Here is a 19,007-nt window from a genome sequence, read left to right as displayed (position 1 = left end):
TGGAGATGGCAGATCCGTTCGTTGTAGCAGAAACCTCCGATTAGTTCACTCTATAGGAGACCCTGGATTTGTTCAATGTAGCAGAGATCCCGGATCCGTTCGCAGTAGCGGAGACCCCGGATCCGTTCGCAGTAGCGGAGACCCCGGATCCGTTTGCTGTAGCAGAGATCTCGCATCCATTTGCTATAACGGAGACCCCGGATTCGTTCACTCTAGTAGACGCGCCCCCCGCCCCCCCCCCCCCCCCCCCCGATTGCTTTGTTGTAGCAGAGACCCTAGATCTGTTCGCTGTAGTGGAGATTGCAGATCCGTTCGTTGTAGCAGAAACCTTGACTAGTTCACTCTATAGGAGACCCCGGATCCGTGCGCGGTAGTGGAGACCCCGGATTCGTTAGCTGTAGCAGAGAACCCAGATTTGTTCTCTGTAGCGGAGATCCCGGATCCGTTCGCGGTAGCGGATTCGCTCGTGGTAGCGGAGACCCCGGGTTGTTTGCACCCTAGCACAAAACCTAGCTCTGAGCTCCCTGACAACCAAGGCAAAGAGAGAAAGCCACGAAGGACACCTCGCTCATCGTGGGGAGTCCCCGCAGCTCTGAGGGGGACGCACCATAGGGGCGTGTCCTCTGTGGGTGGGGACGGGTGGATTTGCGCCCCCAGGCGCTTGTCAGCGGGAGGCCCCCGCGACCGCCGGCCGCATGCCCTCCGCCTTGTGTGCCCCCACAGGGTACCGGAAGCTGCTGAAGGACATGGAGGAGGGCCTGGTCACGTCCGGGGACTCGTTCTATGTCCGGCTGAACCTGAACATCTCCAGCCAGCTGGACGCCTGCACCATGTCGCTCAAGTGCGACGACATCGTGCACGTCCGGGACACTATGTACCAGGACAGGCACGAGTGGCTGTGCGCGAGGGTCGACCCTTTCACGGACCATGACCTCGACGTGGGCACCATACCCAGCTACAGCCGGTGAGGCCCGGGCCGGCGCCAGGGCGGGGGGGCTACTGCCCAGCAGAGGGGGCCCCAGGGGGACTCCGCCTGTGGCCACTGAGGCCCGCCTGTTTCCTCCTCCTCCTGGAAGCCTCCCCTGCCTCCCCAGGGATGTTGCTCCCTTAAACCCTGTTGCTTCCCTAATGCCCAGGGCACCTCTCCCGGTCATCTGTAGAAAAGTGGTCTCTCGGTTTTACGCCCCTTTGCTGCTCACTGCTTGTCCGCGGGTCACCTCCCTGACATCCTTCCGTAATCACGTAGCAGTGGGGCGTCAGCCTTCCTCTGGTTAGGCGCACAGGCTCCCGGGAAGCACATTCCCCTCAGGCCGGCCCCGTGAGGTCAGCATCAGCAGCCCGGGTCTACAGATAAGGAAACCGAGGCTCAGGGGAGTGACTTTGCCACAGCCAGCACTGGCTGCAGGATTCGAGACCAGCGGCCGGGTTTCATGTCCTCCCTGGGGGAGCACCCCCCGGGCCCCGGCCCCGGACCCTGCTGGGAGGCACAGGGGCAGGCTGGCGCCGGCTTCCCCAGGCCCTGCCCTGAGGGTCTGCCCTCCCCTCCCGTCTCCCCAGAGCCCAGCAGCTCCTCCTGGTCAAGCTGCAGCGCCTGATGCACAGGGGCAGCCGAGAGGAGGCGGACCCCACGCACCACACCCTGAGGGCGCTCCGGGTAGGTCACCCCACAGCCCTGCCAGCCTCGCACCAGCCCCCAGGCTCGTTTCCGGACGGCTCACGAATGGGAACCGCTGACGTCATCAGGGACTTGGTTCCTCGGGAATGGGACGGTCCCCCCAGAAGGGGCCCCGCCCTCAGGGACCCCCCCCAAGCTGGGTGGCAGGACAGCGTTTCCTCTGTGTCTCTGGCCTCTGCCAGAACGAGTCTCGGGGCTCCTCTTACCCTCCGAGTTCATTCCCCGTCTGGAATGCTTCGATTCCACGTCTGGCACAGAGGGGGCTTGAGGACGTGTCTCTGGTTCTCGGCAGCCTTCCTGGGCTCACGCGTCCTGCCGAGCCCAGCGCATCTGACCGATTGATACCTGATTTCAGAACACCCTGCAGCCTGAAGAGCCGGTTTCCACCAGTGACCCCCGGGTCAGTCCCCGCCTCTCTCGGGCAAGTTTCCTTTTCGGCCAACTCCTCCAGGTAAAGTTGTCCAGAGCGCCGACTGACTTTGCGGTCACGTTTTGCCGGGGTTCCCCCCTGCCGCTGCTGGGAAGAGAAGACTCTTTCAGAATATCGGTGCTTGGTGTTTGTGCACCACCTGCAACTTTTCACAGCACCTCCCACCTCCCGTCCCGTTTGATCCTCACGGTGACATGTCGGGAGACAGTCTCTACACCTGTTGGAAGCAGTCCCACTTTCGTAAAAGATTTGAAGACCTATGGCTAAAAGAATTTAAACAAGTTAGCTATTAGAAAAAAATCAGAGATGGTGTATCAGGAGAAGAAAACAAACGTCGCAAGTATCCGGGTCAGTGTAGTCCCTCAGACTGAGCGTTAAACGTATCTCTGAGCATCCTGGCAGCCGAGGAGAGAAGAGAAAGTGTACAGATTCTTTAAATCTTATCTGACCACGGACACATCGTAGCTCTGTGGGACCAGAAAAAACTTATCGCTTGTACTTAATTCTATAATGAGTTTTTTTTTATTTTGCATGAACCGTTATATAAGGAACACTGATTAGCCTAGTAGGTGCTGTCTTCGGAAGAAATTTCACATAAATGCAGTAAGCATTCTGTGCAGAGCTAAGTGAGTCACGTTAAGGTGCGGTCCCTCGAGGACGTTTCTGTGTTGGTACTTTGCTAATCGGGCCCCCGTGGAGTTGGTGTGCCACACTCCACTGAGCCATCCTGCTGTTGGGACATAGGAAACCCAGAGGAGTGGTTCACGGCATGGCCCAGAGACCATGTAGACGCAGACAGGTGCCAGAAAGATACGGAGGTGGAAGGGAACCCTAGCGAATCTGAGCTCCTCCTGAAGGCAGGGCCACGCGGGAACACGTTACTGTCTTCGTGTCGCGCGAGACTTGGCAACCTTGAGCGTCTCCGGGTGGCTCACCCAAGGACCAGTTGACCACAGAGCCAGGCCAAGACCTCAGCTCCCTGGATTTTCCTCCCTACAGAAGGAGGGTGTGGAGAGACTCAGAGTAGCCCAGGGAATGTGGTGGGAACTCGGATTCTGTGTCCACCACTGGGGCATCCCTTTCCACCCTCCAGGGCTCAACTCTGAGTTGTACTGGGCGGACTGGGGGATACCAAGGGAGGGGTTGTAGAGAGCCGTGTCGCGGGAGGTGGAGCCATCCTGCACAGGGCCCCCAGGCGGGTGGTCCGTGGGCCATCCTGCCGGCGGGGCTCCTTGCCAAGGACCTCCCCCCCCGCGGCTCCCCAAAAGGCACTGGGGATTGCCAGAGGGCCTCTCGCACCCCAGCCCTCGGCAGGCTTCGTGCCTGGTTAGGGAGGAGGGAGTGGGCATCTGTTTGTTGGCTCACCTACAATGACGTCCCCTCTCGGCCTGCTGGACATTTCCCATTTTTACAGGGGGAGGTGACTGACCCTGGCCCCCAGGAGCAGAGCTGGGGTCCAAGCAGAGGTCTGCCCGTGCCCGGGTTGAGGCAGCTTGGTCTGGTTAGAAGCAAAGGACCCGCCCTCTGTCCTCCAGTTCGTCAGCAGGTCCGAGAACAAGTACAAAAGGATGAACAGCAACGAGCGGGTCCGCATCGTCTCGGGGAGCCCGCTGGGGAGCCTGGCCCGGTCGTCACTGGACGCCAGCAGGCCCTCGACCGAGAAGCAGGAAGGTACGGTGCTGACCGCCTCGCCCCTCCCACCTCCTGCTGGCCTGGCGGCTGCGGGAGTCCCAACAGGGCCCTTGGGTCCCCACAAGGGGCGCTGGGACACCTGCTCCCTCCAAAGAGGGGGTTCCCCCATGGGGGGAGCCTCCAGGGGACCTGTGTGGCCTTGGCGGGAGGAGCGCACGGCCTCCCAGAGCGGCGTCCCGCCAGGCTCACCCCTGATGCACGCTCGCTGCAGTCGGTCTGAGCCCAGATGCCCGTGTTAATTGGAGCTGTTTGCTGGGAAGCGTTCGCCTATTGATTTCTTTCCCCGCTGCCTGTTTCTTGCCATTTATCAAGCCGGCCAGGGGTCACCGGCCGCACAGCGCCCTGCGGAAGGGTGTGCCGATGGCCGGCCAGGCCTCCTGCTGTCCTCGGGGGCCGGGCTGGCCCGGGCGCCGATGATCAGAGGGTCTGGGCTCCCCTCCAGACCGGCCCTTCGGAAGGCCGGGGCAGGGCACCAAGTGAACCACAAGATGCCGGTTTCTGGGGAGGCGGTTGCTCGAGCTGCCCGGGGCTGGCTCCGCTCTGCTCCCCACACACCAGCCAGAGAGGCTTGAAAAGGTGGAAAGGAGGCCGTGTCTCCCCCTGCCTCCGACGCTGCTGGCGTCCCAGAGCTCCTGACATAAGCCCCAAGCCCCTTTCAGCCGGCCCTGCCCACCCCTGCCCCGAACGCCCTTCTGCCGCTGTCCTCCCCTGCCTCCTCGTGTCTAAGTGCTGGCCCCAGTCCCCGACTGTCCTCAGTGAAGCCATCCGTGCCCGTCCGGCTGCCGCCCCCTCCCGGAGAGCTCCCGCCGCTGCCCGCAGTGATGAACAGTATGGCTCATCACGGGCTTACCTGCCGCCTGCCACGCGCCCCCCCCCCCCCCCTTCCTGCCGAATGCAAGCACCAGGCTGCAGGGCCGTCGCCTCAGCTCCCAGAACAGGGCCTGGCCCGTGGGTCACATAGACCTTCCTGCCGGCCAGCGGGCTCCGTGGGGCCGGGAAGCCTCCCGGGACGGTGGGCGGGCAGGGCGTCCCAGCCGGCCCTTTCCTGTCCCCTCCCAGAGCCGGACCCCGAGAGCGAGCTCGGCAAGAACCTCAGCCTGATCCCCTACAGCCTGGTGCGCGCCTTCTACTGCGAGCGCCGCCGGCCCGTCCTCTTCACGCCCACCGTGCTGGCCAAGGCGCTGGTGCAGAAGCTGCTCAACTCCGGAGGCGCCATGGAGCTCACCATGTGCAAGCCGGGTGAGTGCGGTCCGGGACCGTCCTCGTGTCCCCCCTCCTGCGTCCCGCCAGGCGCGTCAGGAGAGCCTGCAGACCTGCTGTGCGCGGCAGGGCGGGTCTCGGGCCCGGGGGCCACGCCGGCCCTCTCGGAGCGCCCTGTGGCCCCGGAGCAGGGGAAGCAGGGGAAGCAGGCCTTGGCTTCCCCGTTCACGCTGAGGGTTCAGGGCGGAGGTCACAGAGCGTGTCAGGAGACGTGACTTGGGGTCTCCGCTCTGAGCCCTGAGGTTAAGAGGCAGGCCACCCATCGCTAGGGCTTCCGTGTCCTGGGTGTGGCTGGGGGACCACGGTCAGACGCCCTGCACACGGCGCTGAGCCCCAGTCCTGGCTGCGAGCTGGAATTGTCCTCAGCACCGTCCGTGTTTAAACCATAGACGTCTGGGGCCACCCCGCACCAGCCGGCTGTCAGGTGCCCGGCGGGGTTTAGTTATGCCGAGATACACGTAACAAGGAATGTGCCACGCGGACCGTGTTAAGTGTCCGGTTCAGGGGTAGTAGGTACGTTTATCTCCAGAACTTTCTCTTCTTCCCGAGCCGAAGCTCCGCCCCCACCCCAGGGCCCACCGCTGTCTGTCTCTCTCTGTGAGTCTGTCTCCTCCGGGGAGTCGTATAGTATCTGTCCTTTTGCCCCCGGCTCGTGTCACTCAGCATCACGTCCTCGAGGTCCACGCGTGTGGTAGCAGGTGCCAGCCCAGTTACGGCCCATGCTATCCCACGGTGTGGATGTGCCACATCGTGTTTCTCCGTCACCCATCCGTGGACACGTGGGTCGCTCCTGCCTCTCAGCTATTGTGAATCCTGTTTGTGAACGTGGGCGAGTGAGCATCTCTTCAGGCCCCCGCCTCCGGCTCTTGGGGGGCTGGACCCGGAAGCAGGGTGGCTGGCTCCCGTGGCGATTCCACATTTTTTGTTCCGTTCCGTTTGAACTTGAAGCTGCCACCCTCGTGTGGCCAGCAGCTGTCACCTCACGTTCCCACGAGCACATGCCAGGGTCCCAGCCTCTCCCCCACCTCACCAATGCTTGCTTTCTTTACTGTCAGCCTAGGGGAGGTGAGGGAGGGACGTCGAGACCAGAAGTCAGTCCTCCGAGGATCAGTATACACATAACAACATGCCCCCGTTTTAAGCGTGCAGTGTTTCAAATGCCTGCACCCCGTGACCCCAGCCACAGCCAGGAGACGGAACGTTGCGTCCCCTCAACAGGCTCCCTCGGGCCCCCCTCCACCCCCTGCCCCAGGCACTGTTCATCTCCTTCTTGTTACACGTTGGTTTTCATTTTCTAGACTTTTCTGTAAATGGAACCATGCCATGTGGAACCATTTGCATCTGGCTCCCTTCACCCCACGTCGTGTTCTAGAACTCATCGTGGTGTTGTTCCCGCTGCCGAGCCGCGGTCCTGCGGGCAGAGCAGCCTTACCCGTCGGGAGTCCGTGGTGCAGAGCCCCTCCCCCACCCGGAGGTTCTCACATGGGCCCCGGGGCTGGGAACACGTGGTACTGAGTGCTCAGAACAGCCCCGGGTAGGGGTGCGGACTTTGTAAGCATCAGTCAGCGTCAGTGTCGGGGTGGGACGCACCTGAGCAGGAGCAGGACGCCCCTCATTCCTGGGGGGGCAGTTCTGCACGCAGTCTTTCACTGGATGTTGGCAGCAATGCCCCCCCAGGTCTCCCGGGATGCCTGGCCCTGTGGGAAGTGGGAGACGGCACCCCCAGTGTCCGGCCTCCCGTGGTGCAGACCCTCTACAGCCCCGGCCAGGAGGGCCTCCGCGCACAGTGTGCCTGGTGGGAGAGGTGGTGTTCTTGGAGGCGAGTGGTCTCCGCTGAGGTTGTGCCCCACCCCCCCACCGCTACTGATCTGGGACAGGTCACCCACCTCTCTGTCCCTCACCTGCAAAACCAGCATAATGGCGGCCACTTCTGGTGGAAGCAAGGGGCTCGCAGATGGGCAGAGGCCAAGCCCAGCATGGGCCCCGGGTTCTCAGCCCCCCATGTGGAGCAGGCAGGACACGGACGTGGGTCCCTCGCCTCTCTGAGCGCCAGCTCCTTCAGCCACCGCGGTACCCCCCTCCTTTCTCAGAACGGTCTGAGGGTAGGCAGAGCCTCGTTTGCAAATCCCACTCAGCCGCTCTGAACTCGGCAGGCATGCCCCGTGTTCCCCTTGGTGCTTTCACAGCCAGGGCGCTGCAGGTGCTGTAGGGCGGGGGTTCTAGGCTGCCTCCGTCCCCCAAAATCACCCACAGACCTGTAGCACCTCCCCTGCTGGCTCTTCCCCGGATCCCTTCCAACTCCCTTGCGGTACATCCTGGAGTGTACATGCTAAACCTGGCCTAGCGTGGGCTCCCCGGCCAGCCTGGGCTTACGCGGGGAATTCTAGGCCTGGGCTGACCCCACTCTCCTTTCGTAAATGGAGAACCTGAGGTCAAGAGATTGAAGATATGTTCAGGGTCACCCAGCAAGTGAATGAGGTCTCTAGTACATACCTCCTCCTCCAGGGAGCCCGCCTGCTCTCCTCTTCCCTCCATTCCTCCTCACTGCTGCCACAACAAGTACCCATCACTGCACCCGCTAAATTGTTGCATAATTTCTGTATCCCACATTCTTCTTACTACATAGGTCACACATTCTCAAGTACGACGACAGCTATGTTTTTGTCATATTTTTATTCTAAAGTCTGACCCTTAGTAGATTTTCAGTAAATGCTAAATTTCAATAAAAATTAACTTAATGGATGGGTGGACAGATGGAGGGATGGGGGTGGAGGAATGGATGAATGAACAGATGGGTAGGTGGAGGGATGGACAGGTAGATGAATAGATGGTTGGGTGGATAGATAGGTGATGGATGGATAAGTAGATGGTTGGTTGAATGGGTGGACGGATGGTTGGGTGGATAGGTAGATGGATGGATAAGTAGATGGATGGGTGAGTGGATAGATGGGTAGATGAATGGGAGGGGGGATGGATGGATGGATGGATGGATGGATGGATGGATGCGTGGGTGAATGGATGGGTGGGTGGCTGGATGGATGGGTGGGTGGATTGATGGTTGGTTGGTTATATGACTGGATGGATGGATGGTTAGGTGCATGGGTGAATGGGTGGGTGGATGGATGGTTGGTTATATGACTGGATGGATGGATGGTTGGATGCATGGGTGAATGGATGGGTGGGTGGGTGGGTGGATGGATGGATGGGTGGGTAGATGGCTGGCTGGCTAGATGACTGGATGGATGGATGGGTGGATGGATGGATGGTGGATGGTTATAAGACTAGATGGATGGATGGTTGGGTGCATCGGTGAATGGGTGGGTGGGTGGGTGGGTGGGTGGATGGATGGTTGGTTGGATGGGTGGGTGGGTGGGTAGGTAGATGGATGGATAAGTAGATGGATGGGTGAAGGGGTAGATGAATGGGAGGGGAGATGGATGGATGGATGGATGGATGGATGGATGGATGGATGAGTGGTTGGTTGGACGGGTAGATGGATGTATGGGTGAGTTGTTGGATGGCTGGTTGGATGGGTGGCACATGGATGATGGATGGATGGATGGATGGATGGATGGATGGATGGATGGATGGGTAGGTGGATGGATAAGTAGATGGATGGGTGAATGGGTGGAGGGATGGATGGATGGCTGGATGAGTGGTTGGTTGGATGGGTAGATGGATGGATGGCTGGTTGGATGGGTGGCACGTGGATGTTGGATGGATGGATGGATGGATGGATGGATGGATGGATGGATGGTTGGTTATATGACTGGATGGATAGATGGTTGGGTGCGTGGGTGAATGAATGAATGGGTGGGTGGATGGATGGATGGATGGTTGGATGGGTGGGTGGGTGGATAGGTAGATGGATGGATAAGTAGATGGATGGGTGAATGGATAGATGGGTAGATGAATGGGAGGGGGGATGGATGGATGGATGGATGGATGGATGGATGGATGGATGGTTGGGTGGTTATATGACTGGATGGATGGATGGTTGGGTGTGTGGGTGAATGGATGGGTGGGTGGGTGGATGGATGGATGGATGGATGGGTGGGTGGGTGGATGGATGGTTGGTTGGTTGGTTGGTTGGTTGGTTGGTTGGTTGGTTATATGACTGGATGGATGGATGGTTGGGTGCATGGGTGAATGGATGGGTGGGTGGGTGGGTAGATGGCTGGCTGGCTGGCTAGATGACTGGATGGATGGATGGTGGATGGTTATAAGACTAGATGGATGGATGGTTGGGTGCATGGGTGAATGGGTGGGTGGGTAGGTGGGTGGGTGGATGGATGGATGGATGGATGGATGGATGGATGGATGGATGGTTGGATGAGTGGGTGGGTAGGTGGGTGGATAGGTAGATGGATGGATAAGTAGATGGATGGGTGAATGGGTAGATGGGTAGATGAATGGGAGGGGGGATGGATGGATGGAGGGATGAGTGGTTGGTTGGGTGGGTAGATGGATGGATGGGTGAGTTGTTGGATGGCTGGTTGGATGGGTGGCACATGGATGATGGATGGATGGTTGGGTGGAGGGACGGATGGATGGTTGGATATATGACTGGATGGATAGATGGTTGGGTGCATGGGTGAATGGATGGATGGATGGGTGGATGAATGGATGGATGATTGGTTGGATGGGTGGGTGGGTGGATAGGTAGAGGGATGGATAAGTAGATGGATGGGTGAATGGATAGATAGGTAGATTAATGGGAGGGGGGATGGATGGATGGATGGATGAGTTGTTGGATGGCTGGTTGGATGGGTGGCACATGGATGATGGATGGATGGATGCGTGGGTGAATGGATGGGTGGGTGGATGGATGGATGGATGGATGGATGGTTGGTTATATGACTGGATGGATGGGTGGGTGGGTGGGTGGGTGGGTGGGTAGATGGCTGGCTGGCTAGATGACTGGATGGATGGGTGGGTGGGTGGATGGATGGATGGTGGATGGTTATAAGACTAGATGGATGGAGGGTTGGGGGCATGGGTGAATGGGTAGGTGGGTGGATGGATGGGTGGGTGGATAGGTAGATGGATGGATAAGTAAATGGATGGGTGAACGGGTAGATGGGCAGATGGATGGGAGGGGGGATGGATGGATGGATGGATGAGTGGTTGGTTGGATGGATGGATGGATGGATGGATGGATGGATGGATGGATGGGTGAGTTGTTGGATGGCTGGTTGGATGGGTGGCACATGGATGATGGATGGATGGATGGTTGGGTGTGTGGGTGAATGGATGGATGGATGGTTATAAGACTAGACGGATAGATTGTTGGGTGCGTGGGTGAATGGATGGGTGGGTGGGTAGATGACTGGATGGATGGGTGGGTGGATGAGTAAAGCCGGAAATCCTTCATGATAGGCAGTTCACTAGTATCGTACCTCAGTGCATGAGTTACTTTGTCCAATGAAAATGCTGAGAATTCATGAAGCAGCTCTTCTGGGTGCTGCTGTGGGAAGTGTAAGGAACTATGACCTTGACCCTGCCCTTGAGAAGCCTCCCAGTCTGGTAGAGGAGCCACAGTTGATTTAAGTGGCCAGAAGGGGATCAGCGTGCAGTTCTGTCCAGTCCAGAAAGGGGAGGTTTGTGCTGCCCTCAGGACTGGCCTTCTGTCCACAGATGTTGTCACCAGAGACGAGTTCCTCAGGAAGCAGAAGACGGAGACCATCATCTACTCGCGAGAGAAGAACCCCAACACTTTCGAATGCATCGTTCCCGCCAACATTGAAGCTGTGGCCGCCAAGGTGAGGTGGGGTGAAGGCACCGGTTATCTTTGTGAGGGCGCCTCGGCCATGCAGAAGGGAGGGGTGCAGAGTCCCCCTCCCCTCCCTGCGGGCAAACCCCTTCTCCTTTTCTCACCTGCCCGGTGTTACCTCGCCACACACCCTCGTCCTCCAGGCTCCGACGTGCACGTTTATGTTTTAGAACCACTCCGTGCCTCCGACGGCTCCCTGGCACTGGTGTTCTGGTTCGCGTTGTCTCGGGCTGTGCGTGCGCCTGGCCGTGACAACAAGGGCCGGAGCCAGAGGGAGCGTGTGTCAGAGCAAGAGACAGGGAGAGCGAGCGGGCGACAGGAGTCGTGTTCACCTCAGGAGGGAAAATGGAGCAGCAGAAGGGTTATTGGTGGCAACGCAGGAGAGGTGTCTGCACACGATTTAGAGTTTTCTGGAGCCGGGCGATGTGATCCTTATCAGCCCCAGGCATCGATTTCTTTCTCATTCTGGGACCTTTGGAGAGCAAAGCCATCAGTTGAGTGCCACCCCAGCATCTGGGGGTCACCTCTGCAGTGGGCGGTGACCCTGGACGAGGAGCCAGGAGCAGGTGCCCACCGGAGCCCTGCGTCTGCCCCCCCCAACACATCCCCACGTGGTCACTCAGGCAGAAGAACGTACGGGCAGAGCTCTCAGCCAGCCTGGAATCGCTCATTCGGTGTTTAAGTCTGGGCCACAGCATTTAGGGGATGGTGACGTTGGAGTAGAGAGCACAGGAGTGGGCAGGGTGGCCGCTGGAAAGGTGAAACCGCGCCGTGTGGATGGTGGCCGTGCTGGTGGGGAGCGAGGGCAGTGACCGGAAGGAGCACAGGGGCAGGTTGTGAAGACGTGCTGAGCGGCACGCTTAGGGACACGTGCGCTGTTTTCTAGATCCACGTTCTAGTTCAACGCAAAGGGCTCGGGCATCCGGGGGTTTGTTTGCTTCTGACGTGACACTCTCAGCAAAACAGAGATTTGTCCTCCAGAAGCGGGGAGCCCATGGGTGCCAGGGAACCCTGCCCAAGAACCCTCGGCAGTACTCCCAAGGTCGTCCAGCCCCAGCTCGCCTTTCCGGTGTTTTCTGCCCTTGCTTCGTACCGAGAATGCCTCCGTGAGCCGAGGGGAGTAGCAGGTGGTCTTGAAGCTGACTCTGATTTTTGCACTGAAAGTCGTTCACCCCCCACCCCCACCCCCACCCCCACCCCCACCCCCGATGCACCTCGGGCCGGGCCCTGCTGGCACATGGCACCTGCAGCCCGGTGTCCAGGCAGGCGGGGGCTTGTCCCGCAGAGGTCGGGCTTCACCTCGGGTCGCTCCCTGGGGCAGCTGGGGACGTGGGGACACTCGGGGCTCTCGCCCCTGCCCCTGCCCCAGCCGCCCGGCTGCCCGGAGGGGCTGGGGAGCTGCTGAACGCTGGCCCCCGTACCACAGGACAAGCACTGCCTGCTGGAGGCCGGGATCAGCTGCACCAGAGACTTGATCAAGTCCAGGATCTACCCCATCGTGCTCTTCATCCGGGTGTCGGAGAAGAACATCAAGAGGTTCAGGTAGGGCCCCCGAGACCCCCCCTGCTCCCACCGCCACACCTCCGGGGTCCCCCCAAGAACAGCCGGCTGCTTGGTGTCCCCGCTCACCCCTTCAGCGGGTCCTCGTCGAGTGCCAGACATGGCCCCCTTCCTCCAGCAGCGGAGACCATACCACACAGGCAACACGTCCCCGGGGACCCAGGGGGACAAGTGCCGAGGTGGGTGGTGGACCCACCTCGCAGGACCCAGGTGGCTGGGGAAGCGAAGCTGATGTTGGACCAGCCCCAGTGCGGTGAGGGTGGGTCGGGCAGGTGCAGAGGAGAGGCCCCCAGACCTCAGGTGGGGACAGTGGCAGGCGGTGATGGGGACCTTGCAGCCGCGGGGGCCCCAGCCATGCCGAGTGATACGATCTAACACGGGGTGTAAAGGGCTCCCTCTGCCTGCTGTGTGGACACAGGGGTCAGGACAGCCGGGGCAAGTGCTGGGACCCGGATCCTGTCTCGCGGGTGGTGCGGAAAGGTCCAATTCTGAATCCACGTTCCAGGTCAAGCCTGTGCGTTTTGCTGGAGGGTTGGCTGTGGGGTTTGGGGCCTGGCCGTCACGTGGCATTGTCCCTGACCTCTGCCCCGCGAGGCCCCGGCTGAGGCGAAGAGAGGTTGGTCCACTCCCCTGTAGCTCCAAATCTTTACTGAGCACCTGTTCAGGGCCCGGCACCGGGGATCCCACGAGCGAGCAAATGAGACAGAGGCCCCCACCTCACCACTGTGCACACGTTCTGATCGCTGCCGTGCACAGCCCAGAAGGGAACGCGTGTTGGGGGAGGCGGTGGGGGGTGGGGCTGGTGCCCTGGGGTACTGCTGGTGGGAGCATGAAATGCTACAGCGGCCGAGGAAGACGGGGTTACGGAGGTTCCTCCTCGAATGACCTGCCCAAAAGGATCAAAAACAGTCTCAAAAAGATAGGTGCTCACCCGTGTTCACGGCAGCGCTGTTCACAAGAGCCAGGAGGTGGAAGCAACCCGGCGTCCACGGGTGGACGATGGATAAACACAATGTCGTTCATCCACACGCTGGAATATGATTCAGCCTTAAAAAGGAAGAACAGTCTAGGGGCACCAGTCGTTAAGCGTCCGACTTCAGCTCAGGTCATGATCTCGCAGTTTGTGAGTTCGAGCCCCACGTTGGGCTCTATGCTGACAGCTCAGAGCCTGGAGCCTGCTTTGGATTCTGTGTCTCCCTCTCTCTCTCTGCCCCTTCCCCACTCATGCTCTGTCTTCCTCTCTGCCCCTCCCCCACCCGGGTTCTCGTTCTCTCTTTCTCAAAAATAAACAGTAAAAAAAAAAAAAAACCATTCTGGCACCTGCTCCAGCACGGATGAACCTTGGAGACATGACGCTCGGTGCCAGCAGCCAGACGCACAAAGGGTTAGGGTGAGGTCCCTGGAGGAGTCTGGTTCACAGAGACAGAAAGTACTCAGTGGTGCGGGGCTGGGGGAGGGGCGGGGGGGAGAGGGAATCAGTGTGCTAATGGGTATGAGTTTCGGTTTTGCGGGATGAAAAAGTTCTGGAGGCTGATGGCACAACAGCGTGAATAAACATGACACTAAGTGAACTGCGCACTTAAAAACGACAGGGTTTCCCAACTCCCTTGGCACATCAACCAGCCCTGAAAATGGAGGTATTCTTTTTAAAGTTTATTTATTTTTGAGACAAAGAGAGAGCCGGGGAGGGGCAGAGAGAGAATCCCAAGCAGGCTCGCACCGTCAGCGCGGAGCCGCGTGCAGGGCTCGTGCCCGCGAACCGCGAGATCGTGACCTGAGCCAAAGCTGGATGCTCGACCGACTGAGCCGCCCAGGCGCCTTTGGAAGAAATTTGTTTGTTTGTTTGTTTTTTAAGTAAACGCAAAGGAAAGAAAAACTACAGATATTTTTTTAAGCCCCGCCTCTCGGGCCGGGCCGTGTGCTGGAAGGCGCCGCGCGCCGCGGGGACCCGGCGTGGCAGGTGGCGGCCCCCACAGCGGTTCGTGTACCCCCCCCCCGCCCCGCCCACAGGAAGATGCTGTCCCGACCCGAGACGGAGGACGAGTTCCTGCGGTTGTGCCGGCTGAAGGAGAAGGAGGTGGAGGCCTTGCCCTGCCTGTACGCCACGGTGGAGGCCGACATGTGGGGCAGCGTGGAGGAGCTGCTCCGCGTCCTCAAGGACAAGATCAGCGAAGAGCAGCGCAAGACCGTCTGGGTGGACGAGGACCAGCTGTGAGGCGGGGCCCGAACCCCGGAGGGGCTTGCGGACCCCGGCGGGCGGTGCCGTGGGCGCGAGGGGGCCCCCGTCCACCCGGTCACGCGGGCCCCGGGGAGCTGAGGGGACGGACCCGGACCCGGACCCGTCAGCTGGGAACGGGCCGCCCCGGCCGCCCGCGTCGTCGCGACGCCAGGCCGGAGGCCAGCGGCCCCTCGGGAGCCGAACAGCCGATGAATGTAACGCACGAACAGGTGTGCCAGCCGCGGGGCGGCGACCCTGAGCGCGGGGGCGCGCCCGCCGGCCGTCGGGACACAGCACGTACACGTTCCCGGGCAGGATGGCCGCGGCGGAAGGGGAAGCCCTCCGCGCGGCGACTTTTCTCTTTTCTCGCATTAAAACGTCTCCGTTTCCTCGTCCTCCACCTTTCCGAGAGCTGTTAGTAGGTAGTAATTTGCAGAGGGGCGGAGCCCTTGCTGAGCGCGCAGACCACTTCCGGGGGAGCTTGGGGCGGGGGCCACGTGAGGCGCGGGGAGCGGGCGGGGCCACCATCGTCCGCGGCGCCCCCGGGACAGACCTGATTTGGGCCTGGGCCTCGGGCGTGGTTACTAATAACGAAGGCACGTCCCGATTTGGGTGAAAAGTTGTAGAGTCACTCTAGGAAGGCCCCTCCCTGGAAGGTCACCCTGCCCCCCCCCCCCCAGACCCCAGCCCTGAGGCCAGGGCCCCTCACTCGGCTCTCTGATCCTCTGCACGTGGCGTCCATACGCGCAGCCCCACGTCGCCCTGCGCTTGGGCGCGTGGAGTAAGTGTCTCTGTTGGGTTTGTTTCCGCTGCCCAGGCGCTGGGGTGTGTGCGCGGGTGCGCGTCTGCCGGAAGCTCGTGCCTCCCTCCGCGGCAGAGAGCAAAGGCCCCGTGGGTTCTAGAGCCACTCTTCTCCCTGACCCCCTGGACGCAGACTTTCCCAGTATGGACCCGGCAGGGTGTGGCCAAGCCAGGCCTCGTCCGGCCCGGCTCCGTGCTGAGTATTCGGCAGGTGGCAGGTGGCAGGTGGCAGGTGGCAGGCTGGGGTTCCCTCCCAGCTCTGTGTGTTCATGGGAACTGGGAGCAACCGCCGCTTGACAAACCAGCACCCGCATTCCCTCCCTTACTAACAGAATCCTGTTTTTATTCTGGGAAACTACATGCAGCTCAAAGACCATATTCCCCAGCTTCCCTTGCAGCTAGGGTAATCAAGAAAATGTAAGGCGACAAGATTTGGGGGGAAGGACAGAGCAGACCGGCAGCCCTTTCCCTAGTTTCCTGCCCGGAATACAGCTGTGATGGCTGGAGCTCCTGCCGTCACCTTGGACCTTGAGGCCACCTTGAGAACGGAAACCGTACGCAAAGGATGGTGGAACAGAAAGAGAAAAGGAGTCAGCATGGCTGATGGCACTTTGGAGCCCGGGGACGACTGCTTGGGTTTTGTTTACATGGGACAGAAATAAATTTATGTTACATGGCGGTCATTTCCGTCCTTGGTTACTTGCAGCCTAAAGCAATTCCTAACAAATACAGGAGCAACCCTTGCTCTTAGATACCATGGGTGTGAGTTGATATGCTAGGTTTTTGCCACATGTTCAAGGTACAAATTATGAATAAAAGAGCTTCTGGTAAATACCTCACCCTAGAAAACAGTGCTGTACGTCCTGCATTTTTGTTTGTTTGTTTGTTTTGTTTTGTTTTTAGCATTTTGACTCTTTGAAGTCAAATGAGCACCACAAAGCCTGGGGAGGTGCTACCGGGGATGGGAGGTTCCCGGGGGTGGGGGGAGCCTGTTCTCCTCGTCCCTCCGTGATGATGATTTGGCCCTACGCCACTGAGACCGGACGTTGCCAGGCAGAGCGACGCCTCTGAAAACAGTTACTGACGCCACTTCTTAACGCAACAGCGCCCAGAATCAAGCTGGATGTGCCGGATCCGGAGAAACCCTGCTTTCCGGAGACCCGGCTGTGGTTGTTTAGGGCCAGAGAAGCCGCCCGCCTCGCGAGGAGCTCGAAGGTCCGCTTTCATCTGGCTAGAGTTTTACGCTCAACAGTAAATTTTCCCCAAGCCGAGGCAACCGCGTTCACCCCGACACCGCGCTTCCTCGTAAAGTACTTAGAGCCGAGGGGACAGACGTGACTGGAAAGGGGACCCGGAGTAAAAGGTCTGCTGATTTATTTATATTTATTTATTTAACCTCAGATTCTCAGGCTTGTGCAGAAAGAGCCCAACCCGTGGCTTGCGTGTAATTTTGAGGGGTGGGGGGAGACAAGGAGGGGTGAAGAGAGGCCACTCGTGGGGAGAGATACCTGGAAAAAGAAATGGTGATGGATTCTTTTTGGCCCCCGGGGAGTCTTCGGGAGGCTCCAGAAGGCAGGGCCGTGGGGCCGTGTGTGTGTGTGAATAAGATGGGGACGCCGGAGAGTAGGTCAGGAATGAGTTTGTGCGTTCTGGGTCAGTCCCTGCGTGAAACCGTGAGGTCAGCAGGAGGCTGGGGTTTGGCACCGCGCGGAATCACTCCACGCGAGGATTTCAAAGGAGACCCCTGACATCATCTGCTCTGGCTCCGGGCCCCGATTTTTCAGCTGCCCACAGCACCGCATCAGCAGCCCGGGAAGGAGAGCGGGGCCCGCGTGGGGCCGGCAGGTGGGGAGACTGCCAGAGCTGTCCGCAAAGCCCGGCTGCAGCCCGAATTATCACTCCAGGGTCCGCAGGCTGTGTTTTTCCTTTGGAGCCAGCCCGGGGCTCAGGGAGGCCCCCGAGGTGCACAGAGGGGCTTTGCCGCGTGCCTGTCGAGCCCGGGGCCCCAGGCTCCAGAAGGGAGCCTGTGCCAGGCTGATAACACCAGTGATGGATGCTTGGTCTCCCTCCAAGGACACCAGTCCCACAGCTTGGAGCCCTGGAAATCGTGCCGTATGTGCAGATCTACGGTTTTCTGGGGAGAAAGTCCAGGCTTTCTCAGGCTCCCAAGGGACCCTACGGATTCCCCAAAAGATGAATGGCCGATGCTTTCCGGTTAGGCAACTCTTAACAACCATTTTCTGAGCTCCTCCCCCTCTGTCCAAGCGCTTTCTTTTTCTTTTTTTTTTTTTTTTTTGTTTTTCAAGCGCTTTCTAAATGTTCTCTTACTTAGCGATCCCGAAACTTTTCTCCATTTCATACGGGAGAAAATGGGCTCAGAGAGGCCAAGTAACTTCACCAGGGTCACACAGCGGGTACGCTGGAAGTCAACCCAGGCCCAGCTGATCTGCCGACTCCCGATTCGGAGGTGGGGCCCTGGTGGCTGGCAGCGTGCCAGGGACTGGGGGCAGTGGCTGGTGTGGGGCCGGGTCGCGGGATGCTCAGTCCTGCCTAGCTCAACCGGGATGTTGAGGCTGCTTGGTTGGGAAACGTGGCTCCGAGCACCTGCTCCAGCCCCTGTGTGACCCAGAGTGCTCTGCGGGGGTTGCAACAACCTCCGGAAAGTCTCTGACGACCGAGGCCAGAGAAGTCTCCAGGGGCAGGTGCAGGGGGCCTGGGGGTGGGGGGTTCCAAATGAGGCTGGACCTTGGTTTTCTGTTGTACTTCCAAGCCCCAGGAAACCAAACTAAAAGCAACAGGGATTGTCACACCCCACCCCCCCACCCCCCCACCCCTGCTTGCTGTCCTGGTGCCCATCCCCCACCCACCCAGGCCAGCCTGCTGCCCTCGGGCCACATGTTCCTTCTGCCGTCCCCAGGCTGTGGGGCTCTGGGGACATGGGGAAAAGAGACCCCAAGAACAATTGAGACCTTGTGGGCCGTCACTGGGTTGAAAGAAGCTGCACGTGTAAATCACCTGCCCGGCCCCGCCCCACCGCCACCTGGAGGCCGGCTGTAAGGACCCGGGCTGCACGGTGAGATGTGACGGTCCCCCTTGGCTTTTAATCTGGAATTCTGCACCCACGTCCGAGAGGCGAAACGTTCACAGCCTTCGGAAGTGCGTCACAGAAGGCTGTCCGTGCAAATCCTCACCTCTGCCCTGTCCCCATCCCCGTCCTCCTCACCTCTGCCCCATCCCACCCCCGTCCTCCTCACAGAAAACCACTTTTTTAGACTCCCGTGTGCCCTTCCAGAGTCTTTGTGCGCAGACAAGCCATGTGTATTCTCATTCCCACCGTGTCGTTCGACAGAGGGCACAACCCACCGTGCCCTGCACTTTATAGCCGGGCCTCTCTCTCTGTCGCTTCTCACAGCCGTCCCGCGTTCCCGTCTGGTCACCCCATCGTGTCCTCCACAAGCATCTAGGCCGTGGTCCCGCGTCATTTACCCGGCCTCTCTGCAGGACGCCCTCCCCTTAACGGGGGCCCGTCCGGCTCCATTGCGCGGCCCACAGGCCCTCCCGGGCGGCACCCGTTCGCGGCCGGGACTTTCGGGGCTGG

The 19,007-nt window shown here is 59.9% G+C and overlaps 1 protein-coding gene across 4 annotated transcripts in view; it reads left to right on the top strand.

The window, feature by feature from the left end:
- Positions 1–16,258, top strand: part of CARD11 (caspase recruitment domain family member 11) — a 143,938-nt gene extending 127,680 nt beyond the window's left edge. For all 4 annotated transcript variants that reach the window (XM_043559579.1, XM_043559581.1, XM_043559577.1 and 1 more), the window contains exons 18-25: positions 724–964; positions 1,558–1,654; positions 2,031–2,126; positions 3,641–3,776; positions 4,857–5,036; positions 10,695–10,819; positions 12,257–12,372; positions 14,401–16,258. In XM_043559579.1, the coding sequence (XP_043415514.1) occupies positions 724–964; positions 1,558–1,654; positions 2,031–2,126; positions 3,641–3,776; positions 4,857–5,036; positions 10,695–10,819; positions 12,257–12,372; positions 14,401–14,605 (1,196 nt within the window). In that variant the 3' untranslated portion in view covers positions 14,606–16,258. The remainder of the gene's footprint in view (positions 1–723; positions 965–1,557; positions 1,655–2,030; positions 2,127–3,640; positions 3,777–4,856; positions 5,037–10,694; positions 10,820–12,256; positions 12,373–14,400) is intronic.
- Positions 16,259–19,007: the final 2,749 nt, after the last annotated feature.

Source organism: Prionailurus bengalensis, chromosome E3 (genome assembly GCF_016509475.1).
Source record: "Prionailurus bengalensis isolate Pbe53 chromosome E3, Fcat_Pben_1.1_paternal_pri, whole genome shotgun sequence".
NCBI classification, from domain to species: domain Eukaryota; kingdom Metazoa; phylum Chordata; class Mammalia; order Carnivora; family Felidae; genus Prionailurus; species Prionailurus bengalensis.
This window is presented reverse-complemented; position numbering and strand designations above follow the sequence as displayed.